Source organism: Phascolarctos cinereus, unplaced genomic scaffold, assembly GCF_003287225.1.
Source record: "Phascolarctos cinereus isolate Bilbo 61053 unplaced genomic scaffold, phaCin_HiC Scaffold_726;HRSCAF=1367, whole genome shotgun sequence".
Taxonomy (NCBI): Eukaryota; Metazoa; Chordata; class Mammalia; order Diprotodontia; family Phascolarctidae; genus Phascolarctos; species Phascolarctos cinereus.
Genome location: NW_027556098.1, coordinates 427,702,556 through 427,724,648, shown reverse-complemented (window position 1 = coordinate 427,724,648; position 22,093 = coordinate 427,702,556). Strand labels below are relative to the sequence as shown.

The following is a 22,093-nucleotide window of genomic DNA, read 5'->3' as shown; positions in this document are numbered from 1 at the left end:
TACCAGAGCTATATTTCAAGAAATCACAAATGAAAACTACATGAGGAAAAGAGCTAATTGTCTCAGTTTTTAAAAAAATCCAACACTGAAAGAACAAATAAATAAATAAATAAGGAAGAAAAAATAAACTCTTACATGTGGGTGCTCTTTGCAAAGAAATATAGGTTTTGATCTCTTATATTTCTCAAGAGATCTTGGGGCTTGGGGGCTGATTTTTGCATATGTGAGGTCTGTTTGACACCTTTTAAGGAGACATGCTATTGATTCTTGATTAAATAGGAATTTTGTGGCCTGAAAGTATGTAGGAAAGAGAAACTAACACAAGGTTGTTTTCTCCATTATTAGGGAGATTCTAGGACAGGGTCAAGTTGTTTGTTTTGTGGTTATTGAAGTGTACATGAGGTAACTTAATATGAAAGAATAACAGGATGGTTTGGCTAGCAATGCATAATATACTCACTAAGAGGGAATAACAGGTAATATACTAATTTCATTAAGCCTTAGTATAGAGGTCTGTACACAACATTTGTAGATCTGATCAAGGCCTTTGACACTGTCAGTCATGAGGGCTTGTGGAAAATTATGTCAAAATGTGGTTTCTCTGAGAATTTCATCAGCATTGTATGTCTATTTCATGATGGCATGCTTACTTGGGTTCTGGGTAATGGACAATGCTCTCGTGCTTTCCCAGTCACCAATGGAGTGAAACAAGGCTATGTGATGTGTTCAGCCATGTTGTCAAATGCCTCCAGTGAGGACAAACACAATATCAAGGTCAGCTATGGCACTGATGGTAAATTCTTCAATCTAAAAATGATCCATGCAGCCTCTGAAGCTGAGATGCAACAAAGTATGGATCAATAATCTGCTGCTTGTGTTCTTTTTGGCCTACCAGTTAACACCAAGAAAACACAGGTGAACCATCAGCCACCACCACATCATCCATACATAACCATCAGTTATAGCAAATGGAGAAGAATTGAATGCTGTGGATACGTTCACTTACCCTGGCAGTATACTTTCCAGGAATGAACACATTGATAATGAGGTTGCCACACACATTGCCAGAGTTAGCTCAGTGTTTGGGAGCTCCAAAGGAAAGTGTGGGAGAAGAGAGGTATTAGACTGACCACCAGACTGAAGGTCTACAGAGCCATTGTGCTGACCTCATTGTTGTATGCCTGTGAAAGCTGGACAGTCTACCAGCACCATGCCAGGAAACTGAATCATTTCCATTTGAATTGTCTTAGGAAGATTCTGAAGATCACCTGGGAGGATTAAGTACCATCATGTCCTTTCTCAAATTAAACTGCCAAGCATTCAAACTCAGCTGCAGAGAGTGCAACTCCAATGGGCTGGCCACATTGTTCCAATGTCAAATGTATGCTTGCCAAAAAGACTATTTTATGGAGAACTCACACAGTGCAAGCATTCACATGGTGGTCAGAAGAAGAGATATAAGGACACTTTTAAGATCTCTCTTAGAAACTTTGGAATTGATTGTGTGACATGGAAGATATTGGCACAGGACCACTTGGCATGGCATGCTCACATCAAAGAAGATGCGCTCTATGAACAAAACAAAATTGAAGTAGCCCAAAAGAAATGTGAGATGCCCAAATTTGAGAATCCACCTCAAATGTTCACATGGAGTATTTGTGCCCAACCTGTGGTAGACCCTTCCAAGCTTGTATTGGTCTGATCAGCCACAGTCAGACACACTGTAGCTTGACCTCAACATAGTGACAGCATTTAGGTCCTCTTCTAGAATGAAGGACAACAACCAACCAATCTGCCTCTTTTTTTTTCTTTTTGGTGAGGCAATCAGGGTTAAGTGACTTGCCCAGGGTCACACAGCTAGGAAGTGTGAAGTATCTGAGGCCAGATTTGAACTCAGGTCCTCATGATTCCAGGGCCAGTGCTCTATTCACTGCACCACCTAGCTGCCCTGACCAATCTACCTCTTAAGCCATTCTCTTCCTCTTGTTCTCACAAGGTCCTGGTTCTGGGCATATGTTTAAATCATTGATTTCAAATCATAAGAGACTTATTAAGGCTGAACTGTTTACATTCCTACATGGAAAGATGATATTTATAACTCATGAGACCTTTGTCAGTATTAGGGTAGTTGGAGGGAAAAAATTAAATGTATGTATATAGATAGATAGTATGTATAGATACATAGATAGTATATAGATAGATATAGTATGTATATAGATAGATAGATAGAGGGCACAGGGTGAGTTGAAGATTAAGGGGGTCATATCTGGAGAATAAAATTAAGGGGTGAGAGAGGATTGTGCTAGGAGAAGAAGAAAGGGAGAGGTAGAACCAGGTAAATTATCTCACAAAAAAAAACAGAAAAGAAAAGCCTCTTACAGGTGAGAGGGAAGAAGTGAATCTTATTCTCATAGGATTTGGCTTAAGGAGGGAATAACATACATATTCAGTTGGGTATGGAAATCTGTCTTACCCTACAAGAAAATAGGGGGAGAAGAGGACAAGAGAGCAGGGGGAAGATACAGAGGAGGGCAGATTGGGAAAGGGGGTAATCAGAAGTAAATACTTCTGAGGAGGGACAGGGTCAAAAGAAAGAATAGAATAAATGGGGGGTAGGATAGGATTAACAACATGTCTACTGTGGAAGTGTTCTGCATAACTGTGCATGTATAACCTATATTGAGTTGTTTGCCTTTTCAATGAGGGTGGGTGGGGAGGGAGAAGAGAGAAAATTTGAAACCTGAAGTTTTAAAAACATATGTTTAAAAAAATGTTTTCACATGCTACTGGGAAATAAGAAATACAGGAGATGGGGTATAGAAGTCTACCCTGCCCTACAGGAAAATAGAAGGGGAAAGGATAAGAGAAGGTAGGGGGGAGATAGAAGAGAGGGCAGACTAGGGGAAGAGTTATTCAGAATGCATGCCATCTTTGGGTGGGGGAGGGGCGAGATGGGGTGAAAATTTGTAACTCAAAATCTTGTGGAAGTAAATGTTGAAAACTAAAAATAAATAAATTTATATTTAAAAATAAAAAATTAAAGTTTAAAAAAAATCTTTGATCTCAGAAAGAAGCTGCAATGTCTTTCGCATAAATTAGCTCCTACTCCAATGCCAGTTAACAAAATATTACATTTTAAATAAATAAATGAATCTTCTTTTCACCATCATAGTTCCTCATTTCTATGACTATCACAATTAATGAATACATGCTGGTAACAAATAAGAGCAATCATAAAGCCAAAATGAAATGTTTCAGTTGTGACATATAATACTCAGACCTACCCCAAGCTCTCAATATAATGAGAGATATTTCCTTCGTTTGGACAGAAACAATTTTATTCCTCATTTTTGGTCACATCCTGATTACTGTGTCTTAACATTCTTCATGTTTCCATCCAGATAAAGATTTATTTGAGCCTTCTAGGAAATAAACTAGATTATTCATCTTTCTACATTCTTGATTCAGTGATTGTAGGATATAGTTTAACCCCAGAGTGGATGGTATTTGCTATCTTCTCACAAGTCTTCAGAGCTTTCTTAATGGCTTTTAAGCCAATTCTGATGAGGAAGAAATTTCACATCACCTTCTCTCTTTCTCCTCCAGAGATCCTCATAGGTCTCTGATACACCACATAACTTCTCTGATTCCACAGGGAGTAGCATTTCATAGTAAGACATTTCTCAACTTCATTCCAACTGAAAACATCAAATGCTTTTCTCAGTATTCCTTGGGCTTTTCATGACTGTGGTTTCAAGTGTTGGGTCTGACTCTCATCAAGGTTGTGACCTTTGGGCAAATCCATTCTCTGTGCTGTGGTTTCCTTCTGTAAATTGATGACTGGATCATTGGACTGGATCATTTCTGAAGTGTGTTTCAAATCCTATAAGTTTTGATATTTTAGGAGCTGGTGACATTCAAGGATGTGGCTGTGGACTTCACCCCAGAGGAGTGGGGTCTGTTGGACCATGCTCAGAAAGAGCTGTACAAGACTGTCATGCTGGAGAATGCTCAGACCTTGCTCTCCCTGGGTAAGGGCCATTTTCTCTGGGAACTCTGAATCAGCCTTCTAAAGGACTGTTTTCATTCCCTCCCTAGTATGCAGAGTTTCAGGTGTTTATCTGTTCTTAGAAGGGCCAACGTGCCAGCCCTCTGAGTCCAAGAGACAAGGCCCTCCTGCTGCCTGGTTTTCCTAGGAGAGGTCTTTGTGTAATGGGATAGGGAGCTGGGAGTTGTGTCTACAGACTCTCTAAACATTGATCCTGCAGCATTTCCTTGAAGATGGATAATGAAGGGAATCCCCTTCCTCCCAAGGCCTCCCTTCCTCTTTGGAAGGGTTTTGTCTTTAGAGTGTCTTCTTGTTAATAAGGACAAATGTGCAGCTCCTTGCCCCTGGTGTTAGTCCTAGAGCCCTTGGATACCAGGTGTGTCCTTGTTTTTCCCTCAGACATCGCCCAAATTCAAGTAGAGATGCCAGGAAAGAAAGGGAAGGGAATAAGTGTGAATGTCCATCTGCTGTGAGTCAGGCACTAGGCTAATGGCTTTCTTTGTGCATATTCTCCCATTTGATCCTCACAACAACGTTTTTATTTTGGTGCCACTATTATCTCCATTTGATAGTTGAGACCACTGAGGCAAACAGACTCAATGACTTGCCTGTGGGCACGCAGCTAGTAAGTTTCTAAGGCCAGATTTGAACTCAGGTCTTCCTGACTCCAGCCCAGGGCTCTCTCCTCTGTACTATCCCTAAGGACGATGAACTTGCAAGTTCCTCTCCATCCTCATGCCTAATTTATTCCCCATGCCCAGGACTTCCAGTTCCCAGAGAAGATTGGATCTTCCATTTGGAGCAAGAAGGCCTGAGGAACTCCTGTCCAGGTGAGTGAGGTGAAAGCTGGAATGTGGGGGCTGAGGTCCCAAGAAATTTCTTCATGTTGCAGTAAAGGGAATGCTAGACTTGGGGGTGGGAAGACCTGACTTGTTTATTGCTTTTCAGACACTTTTTAGCAGTGAGATCCTTGGCAAGTCACTGAACCTCTGAGCCTCAGTTTCCTCACCTGTAAAATGAAAAGGTTGAACAACCTGACCTTTCAGTTCCCTTCTAGTGATAAATCAGTGATCCTTAAGAAGTTTCTGTTGGGAATTTTAGAGTATGGAACTCTCCTGCAACTATCTAAAGAGGGCTGAGGCTGTCTACTATGAGCTCTTTCTTAGGCCTTCCTCAACCCAGTAAGCATTTATTAAGTGTCTGATATGTGGGAGGCCCTGTGCTAAGCACCGGGGATCTGAGGAGACGGAGCGCACAGGCTCATGGGAAAGATAACATGGACTCAATTATGTAAAGCCTATTATATGCATGCTCAGTTGGTGCCATCAGAGGAGGAAGGTTAAGGGGGACTGGAAGAGTCTTGTGGTAGGAGATGGGGGTTGAGCTTGTACTTCAGAGAAGCCAGAGTGAGCATTCTAGGCATGAGCGCCAGCCAAGGAAATCCCATGGTGTTGGAGGATAGAGTGTCCCATTCATGGAACAGGAAGGAGGCTTCTGTCCTACTGGATGCTAGCATATGTGAAGGGGAGTCAAGGTGAAAGAAGACTAGAAAGGTAGAAGAGGCAGATGACGATGGGCCCTAACAGCTCAACAGAGGATCTTATCTTTGACCTTGATGGTAGGGAGCCACTGGAGTTTTTTGAGTAGTGAGTGACATGGTCAGGCAAGAGCTTTGGGAAGATGGCTTTGACGGCTGGTTGGAAGATTGAGTGACCTGGGAAGGGAAGCCGAACAGTCAGTTCTTGTAACACCTCAGGTGTTAGGCTATTGAGTCCAGATCCAAGAAAGGAGCAGTGTTGGGAAATGTGGGTGATTGGCAGTATACTGCAAAAAGAAGAATGAGGATTGACAAAAGACCATTGGTTTTAGTGATTAGGAGATCATCAGTGACTCTGGAAAGAGCTATTTCAGCTGAATAATGAAGCTGGGAACCAGACTGCAGAGAGTTTTGAAGCAATCAAGAGGAAAGGAAGTGGTGACCCCCAATTCCAGATGGCCATCTCCAGCTGTTAGCCAAGAAAGGGTTGGAAGACACAGGACAACCTCACATGGGGAGGAAAGGAGCAAGTGAGGTTTCTATGCATCATAGAGACACGGTTATATATGTGGGACTAGCAAGGAGGCCACTGGTCAGAGAGAGATTCAAAACTCAGTGGAAAAACTGAGGATGATCCAGAAGGAAATCTGCTGGGAAGAGGGTGGGATGGCAGGATCATTGATGTATTTACATGGGTTTACTTTGGCAAGCAGAAGAGTTTCTATTCATGTGAGACCAGGGCAAAGGAGGAAGAGGAGGCATCTGATATGTGCAAAATGAAGAGACAAAACAGCTTTAGGTGAAGGTCCCATTTTTCAGAGAAATATGAGGCCATGTTGTGGTGAGACAGTGTAGAGGTGGGGGTGGAACAAACACCATTGCTAGGTGGAGGAGGCATGAAAAGAATTGGAAAAGCTCTGTGGTGAGTGTTATAGGGAATCTTCTGGGGAATGGTCCAAAGATTGCCTTGCCACAGTGAGGGCCCAACTGAGAGTGTGTAACTGAAATTGTAGTGGACTCAGGCAGCCTAATTTTGTGATTTTCTCTGTCTCCCTTCATGAACACATGAATAGGAACAAAGGCCACTGCTTTACTTGGAAATAATTGTGGCAAAAGGTATCAACCTTCACCCTTTTCCTGGTCCCTATGGCCCAATCTTTGACCCATTCTTAGAGAATCATGGGCTAGATTTATGTAGGTGACAGTCACCGTAAGCCTGGGGAAATGGCAGGGAGAGACTCCCAGGTATCTCATAGCAGGACCATGAGCCTAGATGCCATTGTCTTCTTCAGTGTTGGGTCTGGTCAAGTCTTTTTTTTTTTTTTTTGGCAATTGGGGTTAAGTGACTTGCCCAGGGTCACACAGCTAGTAAGTGTCAAGTGTTTGGTCTGAGGCCGGATTTGAACTCAGGTTCCCCTGACTTCAGGGCTAGTGCTCTATCCACTGTGCCACCTAGCTGCCCTGGGTCTGGTCAAGTATTAACAGGGTTAGAACTCATAGGTGATACAGTGCGAGAAAGAGACAGAAACAGGGTTAAGGCAAACATACATTTGACAACCTGGAAAGTATACAGACATGGTGATGGTTTGAGAATAAACATATCATGGAGCTTGCTCTTAGCTGATCAAGGCAAAGGGATGTGTTTTGGTTTGGAAATACTTTAAGTTGAACAGGCACATGGGTGAATACAAAGAGAAAGGAGAATGGTGGTTCATAAAGGAGAATTGTCAAGGTGGAAAGAATCAAAATTACAATGACAATGATAATACCCAACAATTATGTGGTGCCTACTGTGTGCCAAGAGCTTTACAAAAATTGTCTCATTTGATCCTCAGAACAACCATGGCCAGTAGGTGCTATCATTACCCTCATTTTACGATCAACTGAGGCTGTGCTTTTCACAGTGTCATAGAGGTAATGAGTGTCTGAGGCTGAATTTGAACTCAAGTCGACCTGATCCCTAGCACATTGCTCTATCTACTGGGCTACCCAGCTGCTTCATGGTGGAAAATACATTTCTATCCTAGAGATTGTTGAAGTGGAAGAGATTAAGAGAATGAGAGACTCTTCAGGTAGTGTTACAACCAGTCTGAGAGCAGGATCGAAGGCAGACAAGATCTGCTGAGGGTCATGAAGATCCTGCCATTTCAATTATAGATGACTAGTGTTGATCCCATTCCCTTCCCCCACTCCACCTACCTCTTCCTTCTAGACATGAAGACAGTAGCAAAGAGGAAAGATGACAAGAGGATATGATGGAGAAAAGAAAATTAATTGGCATAAATAAGGGGCAGTGAGATAGACTCCCCAATAAAAAATGAGGACAATAGCAGAATGCATTTGAAAGGAGAACCCAATTGCATATATTGCTTTGATTTTTTTGCTTTTTTAAAACTGCATTTATATAGAAAACAACCTTTTTAAGGGAAGATCTTTTAACTTTTTTTTAAACCCTATAACACTGGCTACATTCTCACAGAAACTACTGAAGGGATTGACCCTGGGTAGCCAACCAGCTCCTCTGCAAATTAACCTCATAGTAGAATAGCAATCTAAGTAGAAGATAAGGTCAAATTAAAAAGAACCTTAACAGTCCAATGAGAAAAACATGTCTACTGACTATGTATAACGTTTGTAGTAATTCATGATTTTTTAAAGATAGCTTGTAACGTACATGCCTAGTGTTCATGGATCCTGATCAGGGAGCCCATCAGCTATTCTGTGGGAACAAAACCATTTGTAACATCTTGATCTGGTGATTATATCACTGATGAGATGCAATTACAAGGCAACTGGTGAAGGAGGGAAGTACTGTGGTGCACTGATAGAAAGCAAGAGGGTCTATGCATGTCTGAGACCAGAGGCATGACATAGGCTAGGAAAAAGTCTAATACGCCTCAGGTGAAGGAAAAAAACCCAGTGTTGGCATTCATGATGGGGTCTCATCTACAGCAACCAAAAAATAATTTTAAATGGGATCGCTAGGGAAATTACGTCATGCTTAAATATATGATAGATAGTGAAATAAGATAGTATTGAGTATATATGTAACAAATGATATAATATTTATAGATCTGAATAGATTATAGAGTGGATGTAAGTCTGAAAATTATTACAGGAAAATTGAAAAGAGTAAATTTTTTTCTCAGGTTGGCTTGAAATTTATAAAGAATGTCTATGTGATGGAGCATCAAAACCAATCTATATAGAACATCAGGGTGATTGTCTGAACAGAACAGAATCATCAACAAAATGCATTTGAAGGAAGGATTGGAAGTAAAATGGAGAACATCTGTCTAGTGTATGGGCAGAGCAGACTGGGTCACCAGAATTGACCTGGAGTCTCAGTAGCTGAGATCTGGGTCAGGTCATTCAGCCATTCAGAGTTCATGCCTGAGGTGTAAAGTATAATGAGAATGCCCACTCTGCCTTTGTCTTCGGTTTGTTGTGAGGATCCAGTGCAACTATGTGTGGAACTCTTTGTTCATCATTACTTCTGCCCATTTAAGGTTGAAGACTCTTCTTTATGACTGGGGAAATTGCATGTCAGTCAGTTTACTTTCTTCCAACAGAAGGAGGAGGATATATTTATGTGTATGTGTGTGTGTGTGTCTGTGTATTTGTTTGTTTCCATCAGATGCAGAGACCCGGTTTGATGAGAAGGAGATGAGTGCAGATCTGAACATGACCTCTCAGAACAAATATTCTCATTATAGTGAGTGCAGCAACGATCATGCTGAACATCAGAGAATCCACATTGTTGAGAAACAATATGAATGTACTCAACGTGGAAAAACTTTCAGAAAGTGTTCTCATATTGCTAAATATAAGAGAATCCACACTGGGGAGAAACCTCTTGTATGTCATGAATGTGGTAAAGCTTTTAGTGTACAGTCTTATCTGATAAGACATCAGAGAACCCACACTGGAGAGAAGCCTTATGTATGTAATCACTGTGGAAAAGCTTTCAGATGCAGCTTCAGTTTTGCTTCACATAAGAGAATCCACACTGGGGGGAAACCTTATGAGTGTCATGAATGTGGAAAGGTTTTCATGAGATACTCCAATCTTGCTTCACATAAGAGAATCCACACTGGAGAAAAACCTCTTGAATGTCATGAATGTGGTAAAGCTTTTAGGGACAACTATTCCCTTAGTGTACATCAGAGAATCCACACTGGAGAGAAACCTTATAAATGTAGTCAATGTGGAAAAGCTTTCACACAGAGCTCCCATCTTACTCACCATCAGAGAATCCACAGTGGAGAGAAACCTTATGCATGTAATCAATGTGGAAAGGCTTTCAGATGCAGCTTCAGTTTTGCTTCACATAAGAGAATCCACACTGGAGAGAAACCTTATGAATGTAATCAGTGTGGAAAAGCTTTCACGAGGCACTCCAATCTTGCTTCACATAAGAGAACCCACACTGGAGAGAGACCTTATAAACGTAATCAATGTGGAAACACTTTCACAAAGAAAGGCAATCTTATTGATCATCAGAGAATCCACACTGGGGAGAAGCCCTATGAATGTAATCAGTGTGGACAGGCTTTCACACAGCGCTCCCATCTTACTCATCATCAGAGAAGCCACACTGGAGAGAAACCTTATAAGTGTCTGGAATGTGGTAAAACTTTCAATATACATTCTTCCCTTACTAAACATCAGAGAATCCATACTGGAGGAAAAGCCTCATTAATATCCCTAATGTGGAAAATCATTCAGGCTTAAGACATCCCTTATTTCCCATTGGACAATTCACATGAGATAGAAATCATATCCCTGTAATGAATGTGGAAAGGCATACAAATGGAGTTCAGAGCTTGTTAGACATCAGAGAATTCATCCTGGGAACAAGCCCTAGAAGGACTCAATGTGGGAAGGCCATCAGTCAAAGATCATCCCTTCCTTTACATCAGAGATACACAGTGGAGAGAAGACTTATGAATGTGCTTCACGAGGACCTGCCTTGGAATTCATACTAGAAAGAAGCCTTATAAAAGCAGTAATTGAGGGAAAGCCTTTACCTGGAGCTCATACATGTATATACATTTGAAAAATCTTGCTGTAGGTAAAACTTGTACATCTATCTGTTCAGGGAAGGCCTCTTCCTGCAGCACAGACCTCATTAGACATCACAGGTTTCATCTTGTGCGATTGAATTTTTCTCTGAAATCCTAAGATTTCTCACGACTTCCTTGAAATTTTCCATGGCATTCCTATGCCAAAACTTCTTCAGCCATTCCCAGTTAACTGACATTCAGTTTGTCTCGTGATGTTAGTTGCCATAAAAAGTCTTCATAGAAATATTTTAGTGTCTGTTGCATATTTAATTTTGTAATGATTTCTTTAGGTTGCTGGGTGGCACAATGGATAGAGGGCTGTCCCTGAATCCTCAAGACCTGAGTTCAAATTCAATCTCTGATACTTACTAGCTGTGTACCCTGTGGTCTTTTCATTTATTAATATATATGTGTGTGTACATAACATGTATATGTGTGTGTATGTGATTTGCTCTTCATTTCATGGTTGTAAATTTTAAAATCAAATCAAATGTTGATAACATTCCTTCTTGGCATTTTTGCCAACTGTGACGCATTTTCTATTTCTTGGATATGATAACTTACTGCACTTTTGTGATGTAACATTTGATATAATCTCAAATCTATAATTTTTGTCTTAATTGATCTTTATTAAAATCATTTAAATTTTATGTAGTTAGAATTTTTTTAATGTCTTACATTAAGAATTGTCCTAGCCATAATTGTGAAATATTTCCTTATGATTTTTAAAAATAATTTTTTCCCAATCAACAGAAATTTCCCTTGCCCCTCTTGCCTGCCTCTAATTGAGAAAGAAGGGAGACCCAAAGCCTCTGTTACAGATATGCATAAATAGGATGACATCCTGCCTCATCATGTCCCCCAAATGTTGTCCCATTCTGCACTCCGAGTCCTTGGTCTCTCTTATGAGGGAGCAGCACATTTCACCATCTCCCCTTTGGAGTTCCTGCTTGACTAGTTCAGAAGACAGCTTCTGTCCCCCATCAGATACTCCTACATTGTAGTCACATGTACTTGTCCATCTCTATTATGTGACATCATTTCTCCTAAACCTTCTTGGTCCCCTGCCATGTGTATTCCCTTGACCTTCTCATTCCATACTTTTTAGAACATAAAGACATATGAAAACTATGCTAAGACTTCCTGTCTAATTACTCTTTTTCACCTCTGACCATAGTTCAAAGGAAACTTCTGTATCATGTTGCCATATTAGAACATGAGCAATTTATCCTTACAGGCAGCTGGGTGGCTCTATAGTGCATAGAGAGCCAGTTCTGGAGTCAGGAAGACTGATCTTTGGAGTTCAAATCTGACCTCAGACCCTTCCTAGCTAGGTGACCCTGGGCAAGTCACTTCACCCTGTCTGCCTCAGTTCCTCATCTGTAAAATGAGCTGGAGAAGGAAATGGCAAACCACTTTAGTATCTTTGCCAAGAAAACCCCAGACAGAGTCACCAAGAGTGGGACACAGCTGAACAATGACAGCTCATCCCTAATTTGTCCTTGATTTTTAATTCCCCCCCCCTTTTTATGTATCTCTTGAGTTCTGTCTTTGCACGTCAGAGTTTGTTTTCTCTCCTTGTTTTTTCCTCAGTAATGGCTGGAAGTCGTCTAGTTCTTTAAAGTGCCATTTTCTCCATGTAGAATTTTATTCATTGGTGGTGGGTAAGTCATTATTGGTTGAAAGCTGGTGTCCTTTGTCTTCTGAAATATTCCAAGCTCTCTACTCCTTTGTAGTGGTGGCTGCTAAATCATGTGTGATCCTGCCTGTGGCTCCTCAGTGTTTCAATTCTTTCTTTCTGGATGCTTAGAATATATTTATTTTGACCTTAAAGCTCTGGATCTTGGCTAGGATGATCCTGTGAGTTTTCCTTTGGGGGTTTCTTTGCAGAGATGACCAGTGGATTCTATTTTCAGTTTGACCTCTAGTTCTAAGGAGAGCTGGCAGTGTTTTTTTAAAAAATGTTTTCTTGAAAATAAGATTTACGCTCATGACCAAGAATCATTGCTGATAGGTCAGTGTTGAAATCTCATGAAAATTTCAAAAGTCCTGACAAGTATAAATTTCTGCACAAAAATGTGTTGCCAAGCAAGAATAATAAGAGCAAGTCATATTGAAACAATCTTGTCATTTCTTCTGAAGGGTTAAATTTGGTGTCTGACTATAACAGAATGGTGAAGCAAGGGAACATAATTCATGCTGACCCACCAGGCTGCAAAATAGAAAAAGGAGGCAATAGAGTTTCTGCTAAACTGCAGGATTGCATGAAAGGACACATCTGGATGGTCTAGAAAACAGACCATCTTCAGGATAAGAAAATGGACTTGTGCCAATATTATGTTGACTAGGGAACCACGGTAAAGAAGACAGAGCTGTTGGATCAAGGGCATAAAAACTGGGGCAACTGAGGGGGATTTGGAGGTCTCTACCACAAGATATCTATACATGCCTGTGTTCAGCCTATACATATGGGTACTCAGGCTACTGCATATGGCAAGCAAGGAACTTCCCATTATCCTGAGTTAGTTTCAGCCTCCTGATTTTCATGACCCAATAATTACATTAAGGAGGAGGTTTGCTTGATGGACTTGAGGTGGAAATGAACCCTTGCATGGGAAAGGGTCCCTGCAATTCCTCTCTAAAAAACCTGTTGTTGTTCTGCACCACCATCCTGGAAGGGGCAGCTAAAGGAACTGAATTCCATGTAAGAGGCATTTGGACTGAGTGTCACATGCAATCGGGGAGCTAGATAGGCAAAGGCAACTTTTCGGAGTCCTCTAAAGAAGATGGACAAAACATTGGCTGATCTGGTATGCATCAGCAACTTGCACGTTAGCTGTTTTGTTTGTATTTAACATCGAGTATGTTGTTGGCATCGTCTGTGGTTTGTGTCTTAGTAATTCCAAACTCCCATTTTCTTGTATCCTGATCAAGGAAAAAAGGATGTAAAGAGTAAAAACTTTTCTGCAGAATTTTACAAGTCTTTAAAAAAATGAACTTTCTCTCCCCTTGTATTTGCAACTCTAGTCAAGTTGGAGAGGCAGACAAAAGACACACAAGAGGGAAGAGAATCTTTTTCTCAGTCTGCAGAAATTTATGGCATCAAAAACTAATTAAAGATTAACTGTGTGACTGACGTGTAGTTTCTTCACTATGAATTTCCAAATTGTGAGTCATGGAGTGAGGCTCATCTCTACAAGTCTCCTGACTGATGTCCAGCTTCTGGGGGAAGAGGAGAAGCTTCATTTCATCATGCAGAATCTTACCACTGAGCTAAGGGGAGAGGGCTTTGTTCCATCAAGTTTCCAGCCTGGTCTCTTGCCTCAGGGGAAGGAAGGTATCTCCTCTCCTGCTCCAGGTTTTCCCTCTGTCCCCTGAACTTTCCAAGACTGGAAGGACTCCTCCAGAATCTATATTATTTACTTTGAGAAGTTTATCAGTATTGTATGTCAGTTCCATGACAGCATGCTTATCCATGTTCCGGAAAGCAGACAATGCTTTTGCACGTTCCCAGTTACCGATGGAGTGAAGGAAGACTGTGTTCTTGCCTCCATGCTTTTTAGCATGATGTCTTCAGCAATGTTGTCAGAGACCTTCAGTGAAGATGAACATGGCATTAAGGTCAGCTACTGCACTGATAGTAAATTATTCAACTTGAAAAAGAGACAGACAAACACTAAAGTGGGAGAAGAGTAATTGCATAGTATTTTTTTTTAATTTGCAGATGATTGTGCACTCATTCCAAACTCTGAGGCTGAGATGCAACACAGTATGACCAATTCTTTGCCATTCATGCTCATTTTCACCTGACAATTAACACCAAGAAAACAGAGGTTCTCCACCAGCCAGCACCACACCATTCACATGTGGAACCATTGATTATAGCAAATGGAGAAAATCTGAATGCTGTGGATAAGTTCACTTACCTTGGCAGTCTACTTTCCAAGGATATCCACATAGATGAGGTTGACCCACACATTGCCAGAGCTAGCTCAATATTTGGAGGGCTCCAAAGGAAAGTGTGGGAGAGAAGAAGTATTAGACTGACTACCAAAATGAAGGTCCACAGAACCATTGTGCTGACCTCTCGAGGGCAGGGACTGTCTTTTGCCAGTGCTTAACACAGTGCCTGGCATATAGTAAACACCTAATAAATGCTTATTGGCTGACTGTCTCCAGGTTCAATGCTCTATCTACTTCACTAGCTAATGTTAAAGGTACAATGGTTAGAGCACTACATCTGAAGTTAAGGAGACCTGAGTTCAAATTTGGCCTCAAATACTTACTAGCTATATGACATTGGACAAGTCACTTAATCTCTGTTTGCCTCAGTTTGCCCTGCTGTAAGATAGGACTGATAGATAGACAATAACAGCACCTCTCTCAGAGTTATTATGAGGATCAAATGAGATACTATTTGTAAAGCACTTAGCACAGTGCCTGGCACATAGAAAGTGCTTAGAAAAATATTCATTTCCTCCCTCCCTCTCTTAACTTCCTCCTCCTCTCCCCACCTCCTTCCCTTCATTCCTTCATTTATTTCTTCTGCTTGTCTGCCTACAGAAGAAATGCATGCCACTAGAAGAGCCTGAGTATAGCAATTTCTCCATATCTCAGTCAGCTTTGCATTTAATACTTAGGAAAATATAGAAGAAATTATCTTCTGTAACATTCAATTTTCTCATAGCTTTTTCTGTAAATGCATACTCCTCCCCCCAGGAATCAATTGTGAAATGTGGATCTAAGTTCATGGCCTGGGACAGAGATAGGGATATCTATTCCTATCATTTAGGCTTACCCTCAGCATTGGGCCTATTTCTATAGTTTAAAAAGGCCATTGATAAGTGGGAATATGTGCAGAAGAGGGCAACCAGGATAAGGAAGAGCCTTGAATCCATGTCATATGATGGTAGGTGGAAGAAGGTGGGCACATTTGTCTGGGAGAAGATCGAAGAGCTGTCTCCAAGCATCTGAAGAAGGAAGGACTGAACCTATTCAGTTTAGCCCAATGAAGCTAAAATTGGAGCAATGAGGGAAAAAAATGTGTAGAAGCACACTTAGGCTTGAAGTTCATTCAAGCTGTTCATTATGACGTTGAAGTATTTTGTCTTGTTCTTCTGAGACACCCATGATCCTCAGGTTGTCTCTGCTATACAGTACTGTCACACTGTCTTCAAAACCAGAATGTTTTGCTTGAATACAGAGCATATTTCTTTTACTATTACTGGAGTTTTTAATTTTTTTCTTCTAGATTGTCCTTCCCTTCTCTTTGCCTTCCTTGTCTTCTCTCTTATTTCTTTGGTGAGATTTGCCATCACAGATTTGAGGTTTTCTATTCTGCTCAGTAGCAGGCCATACCTTCTGCCCTGAAAATTCTCATTTCCTTTTAAACTCCCAGGAACAGTGTGTTGTGGTGCAATGTTCTCCCATTTCACGGGGTCCCTTGTCTTATCAAGTATTGGACTGTTTTGCAGCATTTATTCAGAGATGCCCAAACACATTTACTAGATCTGGAGGCCTTATTTTCTTGGGCTGATAATGTTTTCCCTGTTGATTTATCTGCTTATATTCAAGGTCTGAGTTTTCTTCTTGCTGAGATCATTCTTAATTTCAGTCTCCCTCCCCTCCCTCTTTATCTTTCCTTGTTTCTCACTTTCAGACTCCTTCCCCTCTGATGGTGGTTTTCTTAGGGGCAAAATCTCAATGTTTTGGCCTCCTGCCATGCTAAGCAATTCACAATTCACCATGCTGGGTGTCTGCCCTAAGTGAGCTCTGTGGGGAAAGTCTCCTCCAGCTTATTTTATACATGAGGAACTGAAGGAAATAGGCGTAAGTGACTTGCTCAGGGTCACATAGGTAGGAAGTGTTTGGGGCCAGATTTGAACTGAAGAAGAGATGAGTCTTCCTGACTCCAGACCTGGCACTCTATCCACTATGCCACCTAGCTGCCTTAGAGTAAGCGCTTAGTAAATGTTTGTTGATTGATCGTGTGGCCCAAAAGTCTTGATTAGCATTATTTAAATGCAGACCAGAAATCAATGGGTTCTGGAAGTCCTCCATTAGGCACTAGATGATCAATTGTTGGGTATGATGTAATTGGGATTCCTTCTTAGGTATAGGTTCTACAAGATGAGTGCGGTGAGATTTTTTTTAACTCTTTTTTTACCCTTTTTTAGCCAGTTTTCCTTGTACCGCTTATTCAGTACCTATCCTTGTTCATGTTGCTCAGTTTTGTCCACTTTATCAAATATTAAACCTTCAGGCTCCTATCCAGTCCTGAAATCTCTGGAATCTTTTTGTGGTGAACCAGAAGCAATGAACACTTTTCCTCTAATAATATGCATTGGAGTCTAGAAGGCTCCCTCCCTTCATTTCTTTCTCATCCCCATGCTCTTCAGTATTCTTGGTTTTTCATCACCCACATAAACATCCTCTTAAGCTCTGTGCAGTTTCCTTCTGCATGAAATTAGTACATGCTGTGAATTGACTAAATTACCTTAAGGAGACTGTTAACCCTGATCACTTTTAGCTTCATGATTTATGCATGGGAATTCTTTGCATTTCGCGGTCATCTTATTTTTTTAATTTTTAAAATAATTTTACGTATCTTATTTTGAACTTTTAAATTTTATTCTGAACGCATGTTTAATACTTGTATCATTCTGCATAGAAAACTTTTACTCATTTTGTCATCAAGTATCTTTTCTGCCTAGTGGGCATTTTGAGCTGAATGTATCATGGGCACCTCACACTTACGAGATTTTGAGGGGAAAGAGTTCAGATTTGGTCATGTTGAGTTTAAGTCGTCTACTGGATATTCAGTTTGAGATGTTCGAAAGGCAGTTGTTTGATTTGAGATTGGAAGTCAGCAGAGAGTTTAGGGCAGGAAAGGTAGATTTGAGAATCGACAGCATAGAGAAGGTACTACGATCCCTGGGAGTCAATGAGGTCACTGAGTGAAGCAGTATGGAGGGAGAAGGGAAGAGTGCTCAGGATAGAGCCTTGAGGGACATGCATGGTTAGAGGGCATGGTCTGGAGGAGGACCCAGAAGGCAGGGTCAGAGAGGTAGGAGGAGAACCAGGAGAGAGAAGTAAAGGGAGGGTAAAAGGCAGCTTCTTCAGCTTGTCTGACTTTGTAGTCCTCTGATCGTTAAAGCATTTGGCCAAGGCTTCCAGCGGTGCTTAAGCATGTGTAGTTAATTTGGTGAACCATTTGAGTGGCACCAAGCAGTTGGGTGGTACAGTGGTTAGAGCACCAGGCCTAGTCTCAGGAAGACTCATTTTCTTGAGTTCAAATCTGGCTCAGACACTTAACCAGCTGTGTAACCTGGGCTAGTCACCTAACCCTGTTGGCCTCAGTTTCCTTATCTACAAAATGAGCTGGAGAAGGAAAGAACCAACAACTCCAATACCTTTGCCAAGAAAACCCCAAATGGGCTCACAAAGAGTCCAAAAGGACTGAAAAACAACTGACCAAAAACTGATTGAGTTTGGCTGCAATATGGAGTACATACCATGGAATAAGCCTATGAGGTAAGATGGGCAGGAAAGGATCTTGGCCAAGGAGGGACAGAACTCTGTGGGTAAGTAGTTTGTACCTCATTTCAGAAGAAGTCAGAAGCCTCCAAAGGTTGGGTTGGGGAGTATCATGGGCAATCATGCACTGGACAGGGTAGTTCAGGAATCTGTCGGATGGATCAGAAAAGGGAAAGGCTGGAGGCAGAAGACCAATGAGGAGGCCCTTACAGTGTCTCAGCCAGATGTCAGGAGGGCCCAGGTTAGGCTGGCAGCCCTGGGAAGGGAGTGAAGGGGAGTTATATAGGTCCACTAACGAGATATGGATTGTGAGGAAGGAGGAGATGTCAATGACCACAGACATCTTCATCTTGGATAACTGGGTGGACAGGGGCCATAGTATCACAGAATCCAAGACCTGGAAGGGAGACTGGCAGCCCTCTGGTCCAAGCACAGTCACCCACTTCCACATTTCAGGAAGCTGATAGGCAAGGATGTGGCCACAGTCTTCACCCCGGAGGAGTGGAGCCAGCTGGGCACAGCTCTAAGGGCCCTGCCTAGGGAGGGAATACCAGTGAGCTAGAAGTACCTGGTCTTCCTGCTGAGGATAGCTTTGTTCTGGGCCTTGGCATCTCTCATCAGCAAGTTCTTACATTCTGCCTTTCTAAAGGCTGCCTTCTCTCAAATGCTGGCCTCAGGTGCTGCTGCTAGCACAATCAATTTTAGGAATATGTGGAATGAATCCTTCAGTCCTTTCAAGCCAAGAATCAGAGGGCTTTTTCTTCCTATTCCCAGGACAAACATCTTTACTTGTGCTAGTGAAAATGAGGCCCTTCATCACCCTGGACCTATACTTTACCTGTTTTCTAATGAGAGTAAGACTTACTGCCTTCTCCTCGAAGGGCAGTGATTTCCTTCTAACCAAAGACTCCATGAAGGTACCTGAAGATATGAAAAGTGCCTTTGGGAGGGTCAAATGGAAGAGTTTTCTTTGGAGCTCACGTAAGCTCTAGGGTTATCTTTGCCCCTTCTCCACCTCCTGGGAATGCCATCCAGAGCCTCTTCCATGTACCTTTGAACCCCACTTTGATCTGGCCTCTTATTTCTTCTTTTTTCTGAAGAGAAAGGAGTTTGGATTGAGTACTGAAATGACTCTGTCCCTAGACCCTTTTCCTTTCTGGCTCATGAACAGGGCATCCAGTCTCCAAACCAGATTGGATCTTGCCCTGGATTCCTGAGGGATAGTTCCCAGGAAGGCTAGGACTGCAGTTCTCCTTTGGGCTTTCCATCCTGGTTATTCCTCTGCAGGCTTCAGACTGGGCTAGAAGCTGGAAATGAGTCCCTGCTCTACTCCTGGGTGGTCTGAGCTGCCACTGCCCCTCCTCCACACTCCCCTGCTGGCTTCTGAACTTGGGCTTCTCCAATCAAAGTTATCTATGGCCACATGAAAAAATACTCTAAGTCAATATTGATTGGAGAAACACAAATTAAAAGAATGCCTATTAGATTGGCTAATAGGAAAGAAAAGTAAATGATGAGTGGTGGTGGGATTGTAGGAAAAATGAGACATTAATGCATCGTTGGTGGAGTTGTATAATGATTCAAGCATTCTGTTGAGCAGTTTGGAACTATGCCCAAAGTGCTATAAAACCAGGCATACCCTTTGACCTAGCAATAGGAATACTAGGTCTGTATCCCAAAAGAGTTAAAAAAAACAAAAAGGAAAAGGACCTGTATGTACAAAAATATTTCTAGCAGCTCTTTTCTGGGGGCAAAGAGTAACATATTGAGGATATGCCCATAAACTGGGGAATGGCTGAACAAATTGTGGTATGTGATTATGATGGAATACCATTATACTATAAGAAATGATGAGCAGGATGCTCTCAGAAAAACCTGGAAAGACTTACATGAGCTGATGCAAAGTGAAATATACTTTGTGGAAAGTAACAGCAATACTGTAAGATGGTGAGTTGTGAATGACTTAGCTATTCTCAGCAGTGCAATGATCTGAGACAACTCTGAAGGATTTATGAAAAATGCTATCCATGACCAGACAAAATACTGATGGTGTCTGAATACAGATTGAAGCAGACTTTTTTTTTTGCTTTATTTTTCTTGAGGTTTTTTTTTTGGTCTGCTTTCTTTCACAACTTGACTATTATGAAAGTGTTTTGCATGACTACCCATGTATAACCTATAGTGAACTGCTTGCCTTCTCAATGAGGGGGGTGGGTAGGGAGAAAGGGAGAGAAAGTTTTCAAAACAAATGTTAAAAATGTTTTTTACATGTAACTGGGGAAAAATAAAATCCTGAATGAACTTCTCTCAGTCTTGGGCTAGCTACTGATTCTTCCCCACAAGTACCCCTCCCCCCACCCCCGTGGGTTTGGGTTCCCTCCTGAGTCCACCCTGGATCTGCGCCCTGGACCTGGGTAGTGGGTAATAAGGCTGCCAGTCGGGTCTGTCCCTTTACCCTGCCACTGGAGTGCTCCGCCAGACCCTGTCCCCAGTGGCCACAGACCTCCCTCTATGTCTCCCTGTGCCCTTGTGGGCTGCAAAAATGGCTCCCCTGTGACTCGTTTTCGGATTCCCCCCCTCCCAACCTGCTCCCAAGGTTCGATCTGGGGCATGTTCTAGATCTGGAGGTAGGGGGGAGGAAGTCACTATTCTAGTCTTGCTACTCCTCCATCCTGTCTCTGCCTTCAGTCCACAGACACGTTCAACTCAACTGTCCCAGACAGAACTTAGTCTCTCTCCCCCATCCCTCCTCTCTTCCAGACTTCCCTTTTACTGCTGAGGGCACAGCCATCCTCCAGGTCACTGGGGCTTGCAGCCTAGGGGTCCCTCACATGTTGTCTTCAGTCTGTTGCCATGTCCTTTAAATTGTACCCATGTAACATCCATTAAAGCTCCCCCTTCTCTCTGTCATGATCAAGGTCCCCATCACCTCTCATCTGGGTTAGTCCAGCAGCCTCCTCTGTTTGGCTTCTAAAGCCCTTCCTCGCCTGGCCCCTTCTCTGGTGAGTCTTCCCACCCCTCAGGCCCTCCCATTGTGCCCTCCGGTCTCCTGGCTCTTCCTGGCCATCTCCCGACTGGACACTCACTGGCCATCCTTATCCTGACCTTCTGGCTTCCATGGTGTCCTTGAAATATCAGGTAAAGCCCTCCTCCTGCCGTTCCCAGGCCTTCCTCCCAAAGTGTTTTGCCTCTGAGCTCAACCCCACGTTAACCCTCTAGAGCTTGTTCATCCATATTCTTTGTGTGTTGTCTTCTTCGTTAAAGCTGTGAGCTCCCTGTGGGCAGGGCAATAAAAAAGACTCGGGAGCGCGCCTGCCAAGACAAGCCTTGCTTCTCCTGGAACCCAGATCTCCCTACCTCCCCTGGAGCCCAGATCCCTGTGCCTTCTGGAAGCAAGCTTTGCAGGTGCAGGTCCCAGGGAGCTTTGTGCCAGCCTCTCTCCTCCCCGGCACCTGGCCTCTCTCTCACTGCCCTGCCCCATTCCCCCTTCAGCTATGAGAGGTCTCAGTCCGTCAGTGAACCACTTCATTTCTTTAGAGTGGGACACCCTTTCATCCTTCTTTCAGCAGCTTTTTCTCCTGAGCCAACGAGGTGTTATGGCCTCACCAAAGAGAAGGTCCCAAGGCACGCACTTGGCAGCTCCCCAAACAGCTTCCTAGAGGAGAGTTTACAATGTCCTTCCCACTTTTCTCAGAGTAAGTTCTTATTCATTTTAAAGTCAAACCTGCCCAGTTAACTACTCCCCAGTGTTTAAACATTGTAACCATCGTCTCTCACAGCTTAATTCGTAATTTCACAAGAGCTCATTTTCTAAGGATACAATTGCACAACCCTCGGAAAACATTCTTTCAAATGAAAAGCTTTTCTTATACAATTGTTTCCCAACATCCTAATAGAAGAAAAATT

The 22,093-nt window shown here is 42.3% G+C and overlaps 1 protein-coding gene across 1 annotated transcript in view; it reads left to right on the top strand.

The window, feature by feature from the left end:
• Positions 1-3,747: 3,747 nt before the first annotated feature.
• LOC144454148 (uncharacterized) overlaps positions 3,748-22,093 on the top strand; it is a 34,074-nt gene continuing 15,728 nt past the window's right edge. The window contains 2 exon segments of the mRNA XM_078146451.1: positions 3,748-4,031; positions 9,223-10,270. Of these exon segments, the coding sequence (XP_078002577.1) occupies positions 3,998-4,031; positions 9,223-10,270 (1,082 nt within the window). The 5' untranslated portion in view covers positions 3,748-3,997.